The 19414-nt window shown below is 40.3% G+C and overlaps 1 protein-coding gene across 9 annotated transcripts in view; it reads right to left on the reverse strand.

Annotated features, from left to right (window-relative positions):
* Positions 1 to 19414, reverse strand: part of gapvd1 (GTPase activating protein and VPS9 domains 1) — a 124950-nt gene that overhangs the window by 74415 nt on the left and 31121 nt on the right. For 7 of the 9 annotated variants that reach the window (XM_041193012.1, XM_041193010.1, XM_041193008.1 and 4 more), the window contains 2 exons: positions 14453 to 14662; positions 9905 to 10748 (listed from right to left, as the gene is read on the reverse strand). In XM_041193012.1, the coding sequence (XP_041048946.1) occupies positions 9905 to 10748; positions 14453 to 14637 (1029 nt within the window). In that variant the 5' untranslated portion in view covers positions 14638 to 14662. Of the gene's footprint in view, positions 1 to 9904; positions 10749 to 14452; positions 14666 to 19414 lie in introns of all 9 variants that reach the window. The other 2 variants (XM_041193005.1, XM_041193006.1) reach the window with 1 other exon arrangement.

Here is a 19414-nt window from a genome sequence, read left to right on the forward strand (position 1 = left end):
AATTCAGAGATGCAACAATGGATGAAAGACTAGCTGATCACTTCTGCTATTTATGAGCATTTGAGCAATCAGTTTCACAGGCTGTTAATGACACAACTCCTTGAGGAAACACTGATTATTCAATCCATTGGAGACACCAAAAGCAGAGTGGGTGACCACTTTGCAGAACACCTTCGGTCTGTCTGCAAGCATGACCCAGACCTCCCTGTCGCTTGCCATTTCAACCCTGCTCTCATGCCCACATGTCCATCCTTGGCCTGCTGCATTGTTCCAGTGAAGCTCAACGCCAACTGGAGGAACAGCACCTCATTTTCTGACTAGGCACTTTACAACCTTCCAGACTGAATATTGAATTCAACAATTTTAGATCATGAACTCTCTCCTCCATCCCCACCCTCTTTCAGATGCCCCTTTTTCCCCCCAATAATTTATATAGATTTTTCTTTTCCCACCTATTTCCAATATTTTAAATGTATTTCCATCTATTGTTTTATCTCTGCCTCTTAGCCTATTTCAATCCCTTCCCTTCACCCCACCCTACCCCCACTAGGGCTATCTGAACCTTGCTTGTCCTGCTTTCCACCCTTAATTAGCACATTCCTTAGATAATATCACCACCTTCAACACCTCTTTGTCCTTTTGGCTATCTCCACCTATCACTGGCCCTCTATCCAGCTCTACCTGCCCCACCCTCCCTTAAACCAGCTTATATTTCACCTCTTTTCTATTTTTACTTCGTTCTGTTGAAGAGTTATACGGACTCAAAAAGTTAACTGCGTTCCTCTCTGCAGATGCTGCCAGACCTGAATTTTTCCAGGTATTTTTATTTACTGATTATTCAGTCATGGACTTGCAGAGGTATGTTAAATACAAGCATAAACCCTGGGCCTGATGGTCAAAACACTAGGGTTTTCAGATGCGCTTCAGAGATAGGGGTACGCTGCAATCTAGGAAATTCTGGGAAAACCAAAATGGTTCCCATATTTGGAAGGCAGCAAATGTAACCGTGCAGTTGGGGGAGGGGGGGAAATGGGGAACCATAGGCCTGTCAGTCTGACACATTAGTAGGAAATCTGCTAGAATCTATTAAGGGCACAGTAACAGGGCACTTGGAAAGTCACAATGGCCTAGATTTTGCAATAATAATAAAAGCAAAACCATTAGTGTTTGCTGCCATTACTTCACTCCTTCTCCAGAGGATACGTTGTTGAGGTCCCCCAAAACAAAGCCAACTAGAAATCATTTACACTAGTGAGAACTTCCACTTTACATTCTTAGTATCATTGTAAAAATCTTCAAAAAGTTATACCTTGTTGAATGACGTGCAATTGGGTATTTAAAATTAAGTTCATAATTACTGAACACTGGCCCTAAAAAGAGTAATTTTATATTTATGTCAAATTTTGCCAATGGGAAATTGTGCGAATTAATTTAGTTTTGTAGTTTTTAATATTTTAGCTTCTAGCTTGATCCCATGTGCAAGTCCTAATAATTTATTCCATTATTTGTAGAATTTAAAATTCTAAGTGAAAGGATTCAATGGTTGTTACTTGCTGGTTTGCTGTCTGAGAATACTTCAATGTGACTGGCTGCTTATCCCGCTTGCAGCCATCAATGCTGTGGGATGCCTCAAGAAATCTTTGATTTGGTTCCAGATTCAAAATGATCTTGCGCTAGGGGAAATCCATGCCACCGAGCTCTCCAGACCTTTGTGGATAGCTTTGAGGTCAGGGTGAACATTGTTGCTTCACTGCTGGCATCAAAATCCAACCCAGTATGATTAGGCAGATGCAACAGCATTCTATGAAATTGAAATTGCATTTGAAAATTTTTGAGGCTGTAAATAGCAGGCTAGTTAAGGGGGAACCAGTGGATGTAGTATATTTGAATTTTCAGAAGGCATGTGATAAGGTGTCCCACAGAAGGTTGTTACACAAGATTAGGGCTCATGGACTCAAGTAATATACCAGCATGGGTTGGGGGTTAGTTAATAGACAGAAAACAGAATGTAGAAATAAATGGTTCATTTTCATATTAGCAGACTGTAACCAGCAGAGTACCACAAGGACCAGCATTTGAGCTTCAGCTATTTACAATCGACATCAATGACCTGGATATTTTACACTTGGTTCCCTCACCTAAGTTTGCCAATGATACAAAGCCGGATGGGAAAGTAAGTTACAAATAGGATGCAAAGAGGCTGCCAAGTGATTTAGACTGGTTAAGTGAGTAACAGATGGAGTATAATATGACAAAGTGTGAAATTATCCATTTTGGTCAGAAGAATGGAAAAGCACAATATTGTTTAAAAAGGTGAGAGACTAGTAAATATTGGTATTTAGAGGGGTTCTTGTACTCATCACTAAAAGCTGCAATTATATGGTGTACGGTTTTAGTCTCCTTATCCAGGAAGGATATAATTGCACTAGGGGTGCAAAGGTTCATTAGATTGATTCCTGGGATGACAGGGATGTCCTGTGAGGAAAAATCAAGTAAAATGGGCCTATATTTTCTGGCATCTAGAAGAATGAGAGGTGATCTCATTGAAATGTTTAAATTCTTAGATGGCTTGACAGGACAGATGCTGAAAGGCCGTTTCCCTGACTGGAAAGTCTTGAACTGGGGTCACAGTCTCAGAATAAGGGGTCACCTATTTGGATTGAGATGAGGAGTCATTTCTCCATTCATTTGGTTGTGTACCTGGAATTCTCTACTTCAGAGGGCTGTGGATACTCAATCAATGAGCATATTCAAGGCTCAGACCGATAGATTTTTGGACACTAAAGGAAACAAGGGATATAGGGATAGGGCAGGAAAACACAGAGGATGCACACATTCAGCCACCTTCTTGAACGGTGCAGCAGGCTCAAGGGGCCATTCGGCCTACTCCTATTTCTTATGTCCTTAATGCCCTCAGACATTTTAGAAGAAATGTGTTTTTCTGTCAGGTTTATTTTTGACGCAGGGTTTGCGTGCTAAGGAGCCAGCTAGCATTACATGGCAATATACTGGTTAGCTGCAGTGCTCCAGCATCCAACCTCAATGCTGTATGTTTGATTATTTAGATTTTTCATAGATCTTTTATGATCAAATTTAATCACACTACAGCTACCCTGTTCCATATCATTCACAAGCACTAAGAACAGCTAGGGTCCTATAAGATATCTTGCTGGAGCTCCATTGATTACCATGCCCTGGCAGGGTTTTTTCTGTTTGTTATCTTTTCTCTTGTTGACAAACTAGATCTCAACCCCTCTAGGCAATGATCCTGAGCTTGCTTTCCACCCTCACATGAGGAACTTTGTCAAAAATGTTTTGAAAATCCAAGTCAGCTGCATCAGCTGTTGCAGCTATTCACTAGCTTATCTCTTCTATGGGGAAAGGCAAATTTTATAAAGCTGAAATGTGAGCTGGCAAAAGTGGACTGGATACATCTACTAGAAAGGAAAACGGGGTCAAATCAGTGGGAGGTATTCAAAAGCAAAATTCTACAGGCACAGTGTAGACATGTCTCCATAAAAAATGGTACTGCCAAATCTAGAGCCCCCTGGTTATCCAGAAGAATACAGGGTAAGATAAAGCAGAAAGAGAGCTTATGACAGTCACAAAAAGTTTAACACTGTAGAAAGCCTAGAAGAGTATAGAAAGTAAAGGGGTGAAGTAAAAAAGATTAGGAAAGCAAAGAGAGGACACGAAAAAATATTGGCAGGTAAAAATCAAAGAAAACCCAAGTGTGTTTCACCAGTACATTAAGAGCAAGAGAATAGCTAAGGAAAGGGTGGACCTATCAGATGTACATGGTAACTAGTGCATTGATGCTGAAGATGTGGGCAGGGTTCTCAATGAGTACTTTGTCTCGAGGAGCGGGATGATGCAGACATTCTAGTTAAACAGGAGGAGTGTGAAATATTAGATACAATAAGCATAATGAGAGGAAGTACTGGAGGGACTGTCATCCTTGAAAGTGGATAAATCACCAGGCCGGATCTATTGTATCCCGGGTTGTTAAAGGAAGAAAGAATGCTCTGAGGATAATTTTGCAATCCGCATTAGACACCGCTAAGGTCCTGGGGGATTGGAAGTCTGTGAACGTTGTACCAATATTTAAAAAGGGTGTGAGGGATAGGCCAGAAAATTATGGGCCAGTCAATCTAACTTCAGTGTTGGGCAGATTATTGTAATCAATTGAGGCACAGGATAAACTGTCCCTTAAAAAGGCACGTATAGATCAGGGATAGCCAGCTTGGTTTTGTTAAGGGAAGATCCACGTTTTACTAACTTGATAGAATTGAGGAAGTAACAAGGAAGATTGATGAGGGTAGTGCTGTGGATGTTGTCCACACGGATTTTAGTCAGGCATTTGACAAGGTCCCACGTGGCAGACTGGTCAAAAATGTGAGAAATGGGGGAAGGTGGAGAGTTGGATCCAAAATTGGCTCAGCGACAGGAAATAAAAGGTAATGTTCAATGGATGTTTTAGCGAATGGAAAGCAGTTTCCAGTGGCATTCCACAGGGCTCAGTGTTACTGTTTGTTGTATATATTAATGTTTTGGACTTGTATGTGGGTGGCATGATTGGGAAATTTGGAGATGACAAAAAATTGGCTGCGCAGTTGATAGTGAAGAAGGTAGTTGTTCTCTCCAGAATGATACCAATGGTTTGGTTGAGTGGGCAGAAAAGTGACAAATGGAGTTCAATCCAGAAAAATGAGGGGTAATGCACTTGGGGAGGGCAAACAAAGCAAGGGAATACGCAATAAACGGGAGGATAATGAGAGGGGTTGAAGAAAATGAGAGGCCTTGGAGTGCATGTCCACAGGTCCTTGAAGGTGGCAGGACGGGTGGATAAGGTGGTAAAGAAAATTGATGGAATGCTTTCCCTTATTGGGCAAGGTATTCAATATGAAAGCAGGGACATAATGATGGAAATGTACAAAACACTGGTTAGACCACAGCTGGAATTGTGTACACAGTTCTGGTCACATTACAGGAAGGAGATAATTGCTGCGGAGAGAGTACAGAGTACTCAAAAATATTGCCAGGCTTGAAAATTGTAGCAATGAGGAAGATTGCATAGGGTACAGTTATTTTCCTTAGAACAGAGGGAGGTTGAAGGGTGTCCTAATTGAGATGTACAAAATTATGAGGAGCCTGGGCTAGACAAGTAAGATCTGTTTCTCCTAGCTGAGGGGTCAATTACCAGGGGGCATAGATTTAAGGTGACTGATGGAAGGATCAGAGGGAACATAAGGAGAAAGGTTTTTACCCAGAGGGTAGCAGGCATCTGAAATTCACTGCCTAAATTGGTGTTCGAGGCTGAAACACTCAACTGATTTAAAAAGTGCTTGGATCTGCACCTGAAGTGCTGTAAACTTGCAAGGCTACGGAACAGGTACTAAAAAGTGGATTAAAAACGAGCAGCGAGTTTCTTCTTTCTTTTTTTGACCAACGCAGACGTGATGGGCTGAATGGCCTCTTTCTGCACCCTAACTTTTCTATGATTTCATTTGAGTCAAAATTATAGCTTCAGCAAGTACCCAAATTAAGAGTTTGGTAACAAAATGAATGCTGATTCATGGTTATCATGAATAGAATATAATTCTAAACCCAAAAGTGATCATAAAGGAACTAAATCACAATCCTATGGAGGTATCAGAATTCCTCTTTTTGTGGTTTCTTCCGTTTACTGTAAAATATGTTTTGAGATGTTAGGATCATATCTTTCAGAACATTTTCTTTTAAAATATGGAAACACATGGCAATATCTGGATACTTGCAAGCTGACCTGGATTTTTTTTTAAAAAATATGTTCACCTTCAGACTAGGAGCAAGCATACCTTTTTCAAGAAATCACCTGACCAGCATGGTACTTTAGTGGGGGAAGGCTGTTTGCTTGTTTGCACTGCAATTATTTTAATGGATGGAAAATAAAACTGGTTTAAAAGGCAAAGGCTAGAGATTTACTGGAAATCACCCGTCAGAGATGAGCTTTAAGTTTTGAACTTGGTTTTTGGATTCAGTTGGGAATGAACTAAGAAAGGGAAACTTGCTCGCTTTGCCTTGCTTGAAACCGCGCGATTGTCAGCATCCAGCTAAGAATCCTTATCTCAGTGGAACCTATCTTTGGAAACCTGAGAGGCCGAGATGAAAAGGATTGATCCGGCTCTATTTTCCTCCACAATGCAGCTCAGTTGCTGAGAACCTCCAGGCCTCTATTGGGGCTAATAATCCATTTTCACACGGCGGTGCTCCAGATCGACAGTGTGCTTGTGTGTTGGGGAATTTTAAAGTGGATAAATAGTTATACCTCCAGATTACAATTGTGTATTACCCCGCACTTACAAATTGTTTTCAAAAAAGTTTCACTTTCATAATAAATCAAATCATTAAGTTTATTGAAAGAAGCCTGGTTAAAGTCTCTCCTATTCTGGGTCTAACAGAAATGAATGTAACTAATTGGCCATTTTGGTGAGTGAATTAAACTTTTAAACCCATAGGGCAACCTGCGGAGTCGTGAGGCTAGATAAGCTGCACACCCCTCCCTTCCCGGTAGCAGCAGATAATACAGTATTAATCTTTACCACTGTGAATTGGACTTTTCAGTTGACAGTTACAGCTGTACTCTCTGCTTCAGTTCATGCTCAGAAAATGGCACCTGTGATCAGGAATTTGACCTTTGCATTAAGTATTTCAAGTTTAACATACTGGGGAATAATAATAAATCTTTTATGGTCAATATAGGTTTGAAATATAGGATCCCTCCATTCTGACAAGAATAGAGTATTTAATCCGTGGTTTATTTTATTTGTGATTTATTTTAACTTTGTTCACAGCATCTGAAGCTAAAATAATTTTTTTTAAAAACTGGAAGCGTGCAATCATTTGTATGAATTTGTCCCAGTGTCACGACAGACGAACATCTGCTGCAATGAGACAAGGACATGATGAGTTAATGTAATGCAAAATTAAAACTTCTGGTCAACTAACTGCATAATAATCTTTGAGCATTATTTGAGCAATAATTGAGCATTGGTGACTGGGTGCTGACCTTTTCTCTCGTTCCTTCCAGGACTCACGTTCCTCCAACTTTACAGGTTTCATTTTAGACGGCACCTGCAAACTCAGTTCCTTCTGCTTTCCAGTTTGCAACATTTTCCTCTAGCATCTTTGCTATTTGCAAATTCTCTTTCTTTTAAAATGTCACTAGCTCTTTTATATCTAAGAATTTCCTTTTAAGCCATTTTACAGATCATTTAATCAGTTAAATTACTGTGATTGGGGTTTTGTTTCCATCTTCCACTTATTTTCTACTAAAAAAGTTAATTTAGTTTTTCAGTTCTAAAGAGTTCTACCTATAACAAAGTTGTTTCATGTCGAAGTGCTGACTGCCCAAATTTTCTGTTTACATTCAGAATCACAGGATATGGAGTTCTTCTTTTAAATGAAGACCCTTTGCTCCTTTCTGGGTCAGTTAGTTGCTACTGTAAACTTCCCATTTGGGATTAGCTTCAAGGATGTTGTGATTAGTTGTTTTTGATTATTTACTTTCTATGTCTGTAAAGGGTGCAGAGGAAGAGCTTCTGTTTTGAGCCGAGGGTTTTAGCTTTAGTTTCATTTCTGTGTTTGATCTTAAGGGGACATCACAGGATGACATTTTCTGAAGTGTTGGCGCCTAGTACCATCAGATTTCAGCATTCTTAGCCCTTAGAAACCTGGACAAGTAAACCAAAGCAACTCAGGCAGATCTGATTCATTGACAGAATATTTAGGGTTCTAATGTCCACTTTATGTAACTTAGTTGAGATTGAAGATCTTATCCCAAAACTTCTGGCAGTAACAAACCCAACACAGGGATCAAATAAAAGTGTTTAACTGGACAGCATAAATCGTTAAGGGACACAGATCCATGGGTTTTTTTTATCATGGAGTAAACTATAGGCTGAACCACCTTTCTGCAATGTTCTAGGCCAATATTTTTATCCATGTAATCAGCTCATGGCGTTCCCTGACTAAAACAACTTACATTTAGTTGGTGCCTTTAACATAGTAAAATGTGCCAAGGTGCTTCACAACAGCATTAAGAACAAAAGTATGACACCAAGCCACATTAGGAGATATTAGGTCAGATGACCAAGAGCTGGGTCAAAGAGGTAGTTTTAAGGCATGTCTTCAAGTAGAAAAGCAGAGGGGTGTAGGGAGAGTACTCAAGAGCTTCAGGCCTAGGCAACTGAAGACAGTCAACAATGGTGCTGTAATTAAAATTGGGGATGCACAGGTGGCCAGAATTAGAGGTGTGCGGATATCTTAGGGAATTGTGGGACTGGAGGAGATTACAAAAGTGGGAGGGGTGCCAAGGCCATGGAGGGATTTGAAAACAAGAATGAGAATTTTAAAATCAAGATGTTGCTTGACCAGGAACCAATGTAGGTCAGCAAGCACAGGAGCAGTAGAGGAACAGGATAGTGGCCAAGTTAAGACACAGACAGCAGAGTTTTGGATGACATCAAGCTTCTGAGGGTATCATGTGGGATATGAGCCAAGAGGGCTTTGGAATAGTCAAATTTGGAGGTACCAAAGACAAGAATGAGGGTTTCAACAGTGGAGGTGTGAGGCAGGGCGAAGTTACAGGAGGTGGAAACAGGCTTAGTGATGGCATGAATAGATGGTCAGATTCAAATCTCAGGATCAAATATGACACCATTTTGAACAGAGTAACGTTATCTCATACTGATGCCAAGGACAGGAATGGAGTCGGTAGAAAGGGACCAGTACTGAATATCAGACAGTCAAATAATTTAGCAAAGGAGGAGTTGTCAAGAGGGATCGTGGAGAGCTGGAGCATTTTTTTTATTCATTCTCGGGATGTGGGCCTCACTGACTGAGCCAGCATTTACTGCCCATCCCAAATTGCTCGAGAAGGTGGTGAGCTGCCCTCTTGAACCGCTGCAGTCCCTGTGGTGTAGGTACACCCACAGTGCTGTTAGGGAGGGAGTTCCAGGATTTTGACCCAGTGACAGTGAAGGGGCAGCGATATATTTCCAAATCAGGATGGTGAGTGGCTTGGAGAGGAACCTTTAGGTGATGGTGTTCCCATCTATCTGCTGCCCTAGTCCTTCTAAATGGTAGTGGTCGTGGGTTTGGAAGGTGCTGCCAAAGGAGCCTTGGTGGATTTCTGCAATGAATCTTGTAGATGTCATCAGCACGTGGGAAAATTAATGCTGTACGTTCAGATGATGACACCAAGGGGCAGCATGTAGATGACTAAGCTGAACCGACCTTGGGGTTGGTGGTGGTGGCAGGGGAAAAACTACCTGCAGAATGTGGGAGGAAGGGGAGAGAGGAAGAAACTTGGGGAGGAGGAAAAGAGAGGAGGCCCGGTAAAGTATTACAGGAGTCAAGGTGGTAGAGCAGTGTTTGCGGCAACAGCAGAACCCGGGACAGCTGTAGAGTTGGAAGGCAGGACGAATCTTCAAACCTTCCGGGCCAGGTGGACCCAAGTATTTTGGGGGATAATAGGTGGCCCCAAGTGAGGGGGGTGGGCCAAGGGGAAGCTGGCCTGGGGGTGGTTGATGCGAGACTGTGTGCTTCCCCTTTATGGCTCTTAAGTAATATCATATTTTAAATCTCACTAATGAGATATTCACTGGTAAAACACATGAACACAAAGGCAAACTCCTGTTGGAATTTTTAACAGTAAGCTCATGCTCTCTACTAGGATCTTGGGTAACAGTTTATCCAGAACGGATTTTTCTCATGCAGTACCCGCAATTTTAGATAAGTGGTGCATCCAATTTTAAGGTAAGTGAGATATTCCATTTTAATTGCTCATAGTTATTTTTCACATTCCTAAAGAGCAACAGATGAAATCTCTGCAATTAATTTAATTAATACAAAGTAATCTTACCTGCATCAAGTTAAATCTTGCCACTTCATTAATTGGAGCATCAGAGATTATCCCATACTGTTCTGGATTCACAATTGCTGGGCAAATAAAGTAAGCAAGCAAAAGATCCGTGCACATGGCCTTCACCTCCCCAACAGCCAACCCCTCCACACAAGACAGGGTTTTATACATTTGTGATACAATCCAACGTAAGCTATGCGGAAAGCAATAAATATTTTGCTTGAGATATCCAATAAATTTGTTGACCAAAGCTACGAGCTTTGCTTCATTGCTCTCTACCATCTCCTGCACCTTCCGTCTGAACTGCTCTGTGCCCTTCTCGCCAAAAAGTTTTTCCTGCTGTGCCGGTGAAAATCTTTCAATAAGCTTGTTTGGGTCAGTTTCCAAGTGATCTTCATCTTCTACAAGCAGCAGCATAATTGGTTCATGTAAAGTTGCTGTCAGAAAGAGCTTTGCAGAATACAGCCCCTCTGAAAAAAGTTTGAACAAAATGCTGAAAGTACAAGCACCTTTTCGAAGAAGACGCCTAGGGTTATCGCTCTCTTTCAGTTCAAACTCAATTAGGTAACGTAACACTTGCAGAAGATAGCTCTCATCTTCTTGCATAATGCAGTTACCATAAAGGGCAGTAAATACTGTAAGAATGACATTGTGCGTGCTCTCATGATTAAGTTTCTCCCCAGCAACCAAACACGAGGCAACGAGTCTTGGGTTCTCTCTCAATCGATTCAAAAATTCACCATATATTGTCTCTTGGAATCCCAGCTGCTTGTATCCATCCACAAACTGTGTACTCTCCAAGATCTTGGCATGTTTGCAACATTCTGCCGGAGAAGCTTCCACACTGAAACACAAAAAAGGAGACAAACATTTATTTCTCTGAATGTGATTAAATATAACTCTGAACCAAGTTATTTATACATGTTGGATGCATCTCCGACCATGTCATGAATATCAAAAGGTATGTTGCTTTCCAACTTTATCTCCACTCCTGAAAGTTCCCATTTATCTTTGAATATTGTTCAAGCAGTTTATTGATGGTTACTTAGGAAATCTTTCTTGAGGCTGAATTCTTGCTGCCCTCGACCCAGTATGTTGATACTGTGGTGGCCCCACTTCTGCCACATCTGGTATCGATTGTTGCTGAGCATCAATTCTGGCCTATATGCCTCTGTACCCCCATAAAGGGTATCCATCAAGCTGTCAGAGCACCACCCAAAAGATGTTTTGCATAATATGTTATTTTGCCAATACATATTACAAATGACTTTCCTCTCAGCAAATGGGATATTACATTTAATAAAGTTCTCAGCAGCTCTTCGAATCAGGTGACTGACTATAATTTCAACAGTAATTTGATTGCTCATCTTTGGGCAAATGTTCTTATACTGCTCAATACTTCAACAGCATTTTTCTTAAATTCCTAACTGCACACAAAAACCTCTAGGTATCCAACACTGATAACCAACGTCCAACTAATAAGTGTCAAAATTAACTAGCTATCCCAAAGATTAAATAAAGTGATCTCCTTTGCTACAATTGTGCTGTTAACATTCATTTAACTGAAAGAAAATTAAAAAGGTGGTTTGTTACTTGGCCAAATCTAGTTAATTTCAAAATGAGAGAAACTATCCAGTTACACTGAAATGCTGGAAGATTCTGTAGAATAGGGGCACTCAACTGGAGGTGTCACAGTACCCCTAAGGGCCCATGACAAAAGCAGCACAAAATGCTTATGTAGCAGGCCTTGCACAATCCACCGATATTTCTCTCTCATGAATTTTTAACCAGGTGCTTGATTACCACAACTATTCAATTCAGTCAACGGACAATAACTGAGCTTTGCCGCTCACGCAAGTGCAAAAAGGCACACAAGCTGCAACACATCATTACAGCCCTCACCCAAGCCTGGAACAGGCACCCAGCACCAGCAAAAAATCTTAAATGTTTAGTATTTTTTCTTAATGTATGTTTAATTGTATGACTAATTTATTTACAAAGTACTGTGTTACAGGGAATGTGGAATTTTTGTAACACAGGTGGAGGAGGATGGAAGCCTTAGAAGCAAAAAATAAGTCCTCTGCCCCATGGGATGTGCAGGGTGCACCGAAGCAAGAGTTTGGCCTTCATTTCCAAGTTAAACAATGAGCTGCAATGTCTTTGTTATAAACAGTAAAACTATAGCATGACTTGGTGTACATTGTTGCATCATTTCACCAATAAAAATATACAACTGTTTGCCATCATTTTTGCTATCCAAAAGTTACTTACATAAAGTAAACCATTTCTATAAGTGTAGTTAACTTACATTTACCAATAGCATTGCTTTTTCTTAGAAACAAAGTCTGGTTTAGTCAATCCCCTTACAGCTTCTCATGTATGGCAAGATCCAAAAATCTGCTTTCAGATTTAAACAAAAGTTAAACTAGCAGACATCATGGATTGACTCATCTCTACTAATTCACTTTGAAAATTCTCACCAACTGCTAATCCTCAGCAATAACACTGAAGGCTTAGTGCCAGATCAGAACTTCTAAAGAAAGTCCAAAAAAAGCAGCTTCAATCAAATCATTATAGATCAAGTTAAAAGTAAAGCAGAAATTATAAATCTACAAATAAAATAACAGAGATCATCATATTCTCATACCCTCAAATATTGACTAACAACAAATAACAGAATTGCATCACCAAGATTCATCAGTACATATATGGCATTACATTTACACCCACATTGCTGGCAAGCAGTTAAGAGTTGTAAGGCTGTTGTTAAGGAACATCTTGCAAGACATCACATTTACAGGAAATATATGCAAGGCTTTTTATTTTAAAAATGGATCTCATTTGGTGCTTACAATTGAGGAGTTCCAATAAACTAAGTAACAAGAATGTGTTTCTGCTGGCAGGAGGATCAGTAACCAGAGGACACAGATTTCAGGTAAGTAGCAACAAATCCAGTGAGTAAACGAGAAGAATTTCTAAGTAGCACTACCTGAAAGGGTGGTGGAAGCAGATTCAATAGTAATTTTAAAAAGAGGATTAAAAACACTTGAAAATTATTAATTTTTCAGGGCTACAGAAATAACTGCAAAGCTCCCTTTAAAGGGCTGGCAAATACAATGGGCTAAATGGCTTCTTCCTGTGCTGTATAATTCTATGTCTATACTTCAAAAGTACTTCATTGGATGTGAAGTAGTTTGAGAGGTCCTGAGGTTACGAAGAGCACTATATAAATGCAAGACTCTTACACATTTAAGAACAAATAGGATGCTCTTATTAATAAAGCTATGACGTATCTTGTAATGCCTTTGTGTGTGTCAATGTTCAAAATGTAAAGTACTATGTAAACATTTATAATGTTTCCCAAAAATATCAACAAGAAATAAGGTTCGTGGGGGTGGGAGGAGAAAAACAAAAATTCAAGAAAAATAAATTCCAAGAAGTTTGGCCAAATTCAGATCAAACAAACAGTCATTTGGTAGGACAGAATTGAGTATTGCTGATAAAAAGAGACATGGAGTGGAAGCTTTTTTCACCTATCAGGACAGATTCACAAGAATATCAATTGTAAAGGGAACAATTTATACTGCATGAGAAGAGTGCTGATTGGTTGGCAAGTGGACTTCGGTTAGTCACGGCATTGCTATGGGGAATAGTTTTTGATCAATTGAAAAAGGAGCAATGCGTGGATATGCTCCTTCTATCTGCAAAGAACTGCAGTGTGTGTGTCACTGTGTGTAGCTTCTAGCACGTTAGTGAGCTACACTGCGAGCCTGCCTGATAATCTTAAATTGGTCATCAGTGTAATTCTTAGCGCAAATCAGGATTGTTTAACAAATGCTGTCCAATCGCAGAATCACATCAAACGTTGGACACTATGTTCTGAATTTTGCAGGCTGGTTGGGTACGGTCAGTAATTTGCCTATTGCAAACAGCTGAAGGGCCATGCTGATTGATACGATCCACTAGTTCTAAAATTTAGATCAATTAGATTGGCAGGAGTTGCCAGTACTTGACTTCATGCATTTGGTCCCTTGTGTTTTCATAGCATTTTTATCAAACTGCAAGTATTCTTCTTTGATTGGCCTCATGCTAGTTGCAGTCAAAAGTTAATTAGCAGCTGAAAGAAGCAATTATTCATTTCATAATTATTTTTCTTATGGTTGCCAAGGAATCTACTTCTGAGTTGGGAAGGGGTCTAACAGGACCATAGGAATTGCTCGACAGAAGAAGAGACCACAGCTCATCTAGTTTGCCAGCTACCGTTTTGGATTATATAATAGTGTAATGGATTAGCAGGAAAAATGGTTTCCAGAACATTGTTTTTAAACATGCACCCGTGGTATTTTTAAATATAAATGTTGGAATGTGGGTGGTACAAAACTCAAGCCAAATGAACTGATTGTGAATTAGAAAATATCAATACTGCGTCAAGAAATTGGCACTGAACAAGTGTGAATTAACTTGAAGTGAGATTGAGCATTTTAAAAAATAATTTTGTAGTTTTGTTCATCTGTAGTTTTAAACCCACGACTTCTATGTTGATCTCACCTTGTTAATATAAGACGATCCAGGTTAATTCGCTGCTGTTTTGCAATCCATGCTGAGCAGTACAGCTTTTCAGCAGTTTTCAGTACATCTGCATTTAACCGCTGAAGCAACTGCTTTTCAGAGTTCACATAAAGACGTTCTTGCTTGAGATGATGGGCCAGAGTGTGAAGATCAGGCTTCACCATCTTCAAATGGCACAGGAGAGTACACCTACTGAACAAAGAAATAAAGTTTCAGCTGGACGTACACAAACTGAGCCATGATGACTTGACAAACATGACTTAACTCCACAACATGCACTGGTTAATGCTCCTGGCTACATTAATATTAGTTTTATAACACACAAACTTATTTTTTTTCTTTTGGCAATTTACACTTGAAGAGGGCATTCCCCCTAACACAATTATTCCTTTGAGTTTCCACATAAAGCCACTTCCAAGATACAAGGTACAGGCTTGTTCTTGAGCCTATACCAATGCCATTTCATAACGATGGTTCACGGATGCACAAGAGTAACCTAGGTTGATTCTCTTTACACTTTCCCCCTCCCTTTGGGAAACCACCTACGTATTGCAATGAACCAAAAGTTGGGAACTTGCTATAGGAATTCACATCTACAACTTTGGAATATAAATTTTAAAAATTAAAAGGGTAAATTCACCTACTCAAATAAAATTGTCCGTCCAAATTAATGAGCATGGCGATGCAGGTTAGAGAATATATACATTAATTTAATATATTGAACATCATAAAGGTAAGTTAACTTACTTTACCGTTATGAAATATTTGATATTATTTGCATTGGTTTGTTCATAAAACTTAATAAATCATAATGGAGAAGCAAAGAATGCCGAGGTGATATCGGTAGTTAAAATTATTTATTCCATCATGCCTGACTGCCACTTTTGCCTTTTTTTTGTTTCAATTTATAATTATTTGTAATGATTTATAGTTTCGTAAAAGTTTTGTAAAAATATTTTATACCACAGCTAGTTTCTTAATTAACATGTTATGTTTGAAATATATATAAATTTTTCAGGAACACAAGGATTTTTCATTTCAAGCAATGTATTTTTCATATATATAGCTGTTTATCAGCACAATATACTAGATACCTCCTGCCTTGTGACATGTAATGGTAGGATGTTGCAACCAGCAATAAACTCCCAGGACTATTCTGAATAACATGCCCACTGAGGAATAAGGTCATTGAGTCAAACAGAAGATGAGAAAATAAGGCAACATTATCTTTTCAGGATTAAAAGCAAACTGCTCAGTCAGGCAAGACCCTACATTGTATCTCTTTGTGAAATAGGGCCTGCAATGTTAAGTGCCAAGAAAAGAACAGGCTTGCCTCGAACTAATCGGCAATGGCATATTAGCATCACAAATTCATATCGACCTTAAGACATTAGACAAAATGTTGAGAATCTCCAAATCATCTTGAAGGTGTCCCAATGCAGAAAAAGAACCTCAACTATTAGATATACCAGCTGCTTTGAAAGTCGAAATACTCATAAGATGCAGTCTATAAAAGTAAGGTAAATAATGGAGAAAGATGTGTAATCCAGATACAATTAGTTCTTTTCCTAGAGTTTCTGCAAATACTTACGCTGAAAAGACATTTGATAAAGTGCCACATAGTAGACTTATCAGCAGAGTTAAAGCCCATGGAATAAAAGGGTTAGTGGCAGCCTGGATACAAAGTTGGGTGACTGACAGGAGTCAGTAGCGGTGAATAGTTGTTTCTTGGATTGCAGAAAGTTAGACAGTGGAAATCCGCAGGGGTTGGTATTAGGACCACTGTTTTACTTGATCTTTTTGAATGCCTTAAACATGGGAGTGCGGGGTACAATTTCAAAATTTGTAGAAAGCATAAAACTTGCAAAGTATCATGAACCATGAGGAGGAAAGTGATAGTCTTCAAAAGAAGATACCATATATACTTGTGTAAAAGTAGAGTTGCCAAGACTAAAATTTTAGCCAAAAAGTACAGGTCCAACATTTAAATGAGCAATGTTTTCAAGCGTTTGAAATCCACCCTCTCTCATCTCTCGCTGTCACAGGGTTGACAGATCAGAGACTGTTCTTCCCAATCCTGCCCCCAAAAGTATGCAAAAGGAGCCAAAAAGTATTTTCATTATTGAATTATTTATAAATAAATAATCACCTCAATGGATGCAGACCCCTCCTGATTTAGAACACCTTTATCAAATCCTCCTTCTTCAACCTTCTCTTCTCTAAAAAGAACCTTAACTTTTCCAATCCCTCCACTTTATTGAAGCTCCTCACCCCTAAAACCATTCCCGCGAATCTTTTCTGCACCCTCTCTAATGCTTTCACATTCTTCTTAAAGTGTGGTGCCCAGAACTGGACACACTACTCCAGTTGTACACTAAATTTATCAAGAACAAAAGCCCCTAACACCATTTACTCTCCAACTTTGCTCACCGTTTGACTGGCTGGCATGTCAAAACTCGTTCATGCTCCCATTACAGGCCAATTTGTATCCATTCGTTTGTCTATGCTTGATTCCGAACCGCTGAAATGTGATAAGCCTGTCATCAAGTTCTGCTGGGAGATGCTTTGAAATCTTGGTCTGCTGTCGCAGGACAAGATTGTTTCCCTTCATAAACCTGGTACACCATACAGGGACGGCTTTGAAGTCTGCACTGCCTACTTTCCTTGCTTGTTTCAGGGTGAAGATTCAGGAGGTCCGTGCGAAACAGAGTCCATTCTGGTGATTTTCACTGATGTATTTTGCAACCTTATTTGCCAACTGTAATCTCTTGCTAGGTTTTCCTCTGTTTGCACATATATTCTTAGGCATCTGCCTAAGCTGTGAAGGCAACTTCCTCCAATTTTTCATCTTCTTTGCCATTATCTTGAATTCTCTCGCTGCTGTGCAATATCTGCATGCTCTGCAATCTCAATGACTAAGTTCGAACCAGGCAGTATATCCGCCATTCCTTCTTGACAGCACTTGTTGATGTGCGCAGACATGAGGGGCTGAACAGCCACCTTCAATGGTGTACTATTCCATGATTCTATCAATGAGCAGGGTTGCACCAGGGCGAGTTTGTCTTCAGAGCAGGTCACAAATACAAAGTTTGGATTTTTTTGGCCAAAAGTCAGGGGTGACTTTTACACAAGACTGACTAATAAGCATGACCTCTTGGGCTGTAATATAAAAGCAAAAAACTGCGGATGCTGGAAATCCAAAACAAAAACAAAAATACCTAGAAAAACTCAGGTCTGGCAGCATCTGCGGATAGGAACACAGTTAACGTTTCGAGTCCGAATGACCCTTCAACAGAACGAAGTAAAAATAGAAGAGAGGTGAAATATAATCTGGTTTAAGGAGGGGGGGGGGGGGGGGGGGGGGGTTTGTTGGGACAAGAAGAGCTGGCAAGAGGGCCAGTGATAGGTGGAGATAACCAAAAGATGTCACAGACAAAAGGACAAAGAGGTGTTGAAGGTGGTGATATTATCTAAAGGAATGTGATAATTAAGGGTAGAAAGCAGGACGAGCAAGGTACAGATAGCCCTAGTGGGGGGTGGGGTGGGGCGAAGGGATCGAAATAGGCTAAAAGGTAGAGATAAAACAATGGATGGAAATACATTTAAAAATAATGGAAGTAGGTGGGAAAAGAAAAATCTATATAAATTATTGGAAAAAAACAAAAAGGAGGGGGCAAATCGGAAAGGGGGTGGGAATGGAGGAGAGTGTTCATGATCTAAAATTGTTGAACTCAATATTCGGTCCGGAAGGCTGTAAAGTGCCTAGTCGGAAGATGAGGTGCTGTTCCTCCAGTTTGCGTTGAGCTTCACTGGAACAATGCAGCAAGCCAAGAACAGACATGTGGGCAGGAGAGCAGGGTGGAGTGTTGAAATGGCAAGCGACAGGGAGGTCTGGGTAATACTTGCGGACAGACCGAAGATGTTCTGCAAAGCGGTCACCCAGTCTGGGTTTGGTCTCTCCAATGTAGAGGAAACCGCATTGGGAGCAACGAATGCAGTAGACTAAGTTGAGGAAGGTGCAAGTGAAATGTTGCTTCACTTGAAAGGAGTGTTTGGGCCCTTGGACAGTGAGGAGATCCTTTGAATGCGGAGGCTGGTGGGGTGATAAGTGAGGACAAGGGGGACCCTATAATATTGAGTTCAACAATTTTAGATCATGAACTCTCTCCTCCATCCCCACCCCCTTTCCAATTTTCCCCCTCCTTTTTGTTTTTTCCAATAATTTATATAGATTTTTTTTCCCCACCTATTTCCATTATTTTTAAGTGTATTTCCATCCATTGTTTTATCTCTACCTTTTAGCCGATTTCAATCCCTTCCCCCCACCCCACCCCCACTAGGGCTATCTGTACCTTGCTCGTCCTGCTTTCTACCCTTAATTAGCACATTCCTTAGATAATATCACCACCTTCAACACCTCTTTGTCCTTGTATCTGTGACATCTTTTGGTTATCTCCACCCATCACTGGCCCTCTATCCAGCTCTACTTGTCCCAACACCCCCCCCTCCCAAACCAGATTTTATTTCATCTCTCTTCTATTTTTACTTAGTTCTGTTGAAGGGTCATTCGGACTCGAAACATTAACTGTGCTCCTATCCGCAGATGCTGCCAGACCCGCTGAGTTTTTCCAGGTATTTTTGTTTTTCTCTTGGGTTGTAATCTCTGGATCACTCCCAGTGCCACGTGCTAGCGAGCTCAGAAATGGGAGAATAGCGCAGATGAATATGTGGTTTAAGAGTTGGTGCAAGAGGGAGGGTTTTAGATTCCTGGATCACTGGGACCGTGGGGGAAGGTGGGACTTGTACAAGTGGGATGGTCTACATCTGAACCAGAGCGGGACTAACATCCTTGCGGGAAAGTTTGCCAGAGCTGTTGGGAGGAGTTTAAACTAATTCAGCAGGGGGAGGGGACACAATGTTAGCAAAATAGGGACAGTAAAA

The sequence above is a fragment of the Carcharodon carcharias genome, chromosome 8 (assembly GCF_017639515.1).
Source record: "Carcharodon carcharias isolate sCarCar2 chromosome 8, sCarCar2.pri, whole genome shotgun sequence".
Classification (NCBI taxonomy): domain Eukaryota; kingdom Metazoa; phylum Chordata; class Chondrichthyes; order Lamniformes; family Lamnidae; genus Carcharodon; species Carcharodon carcharias.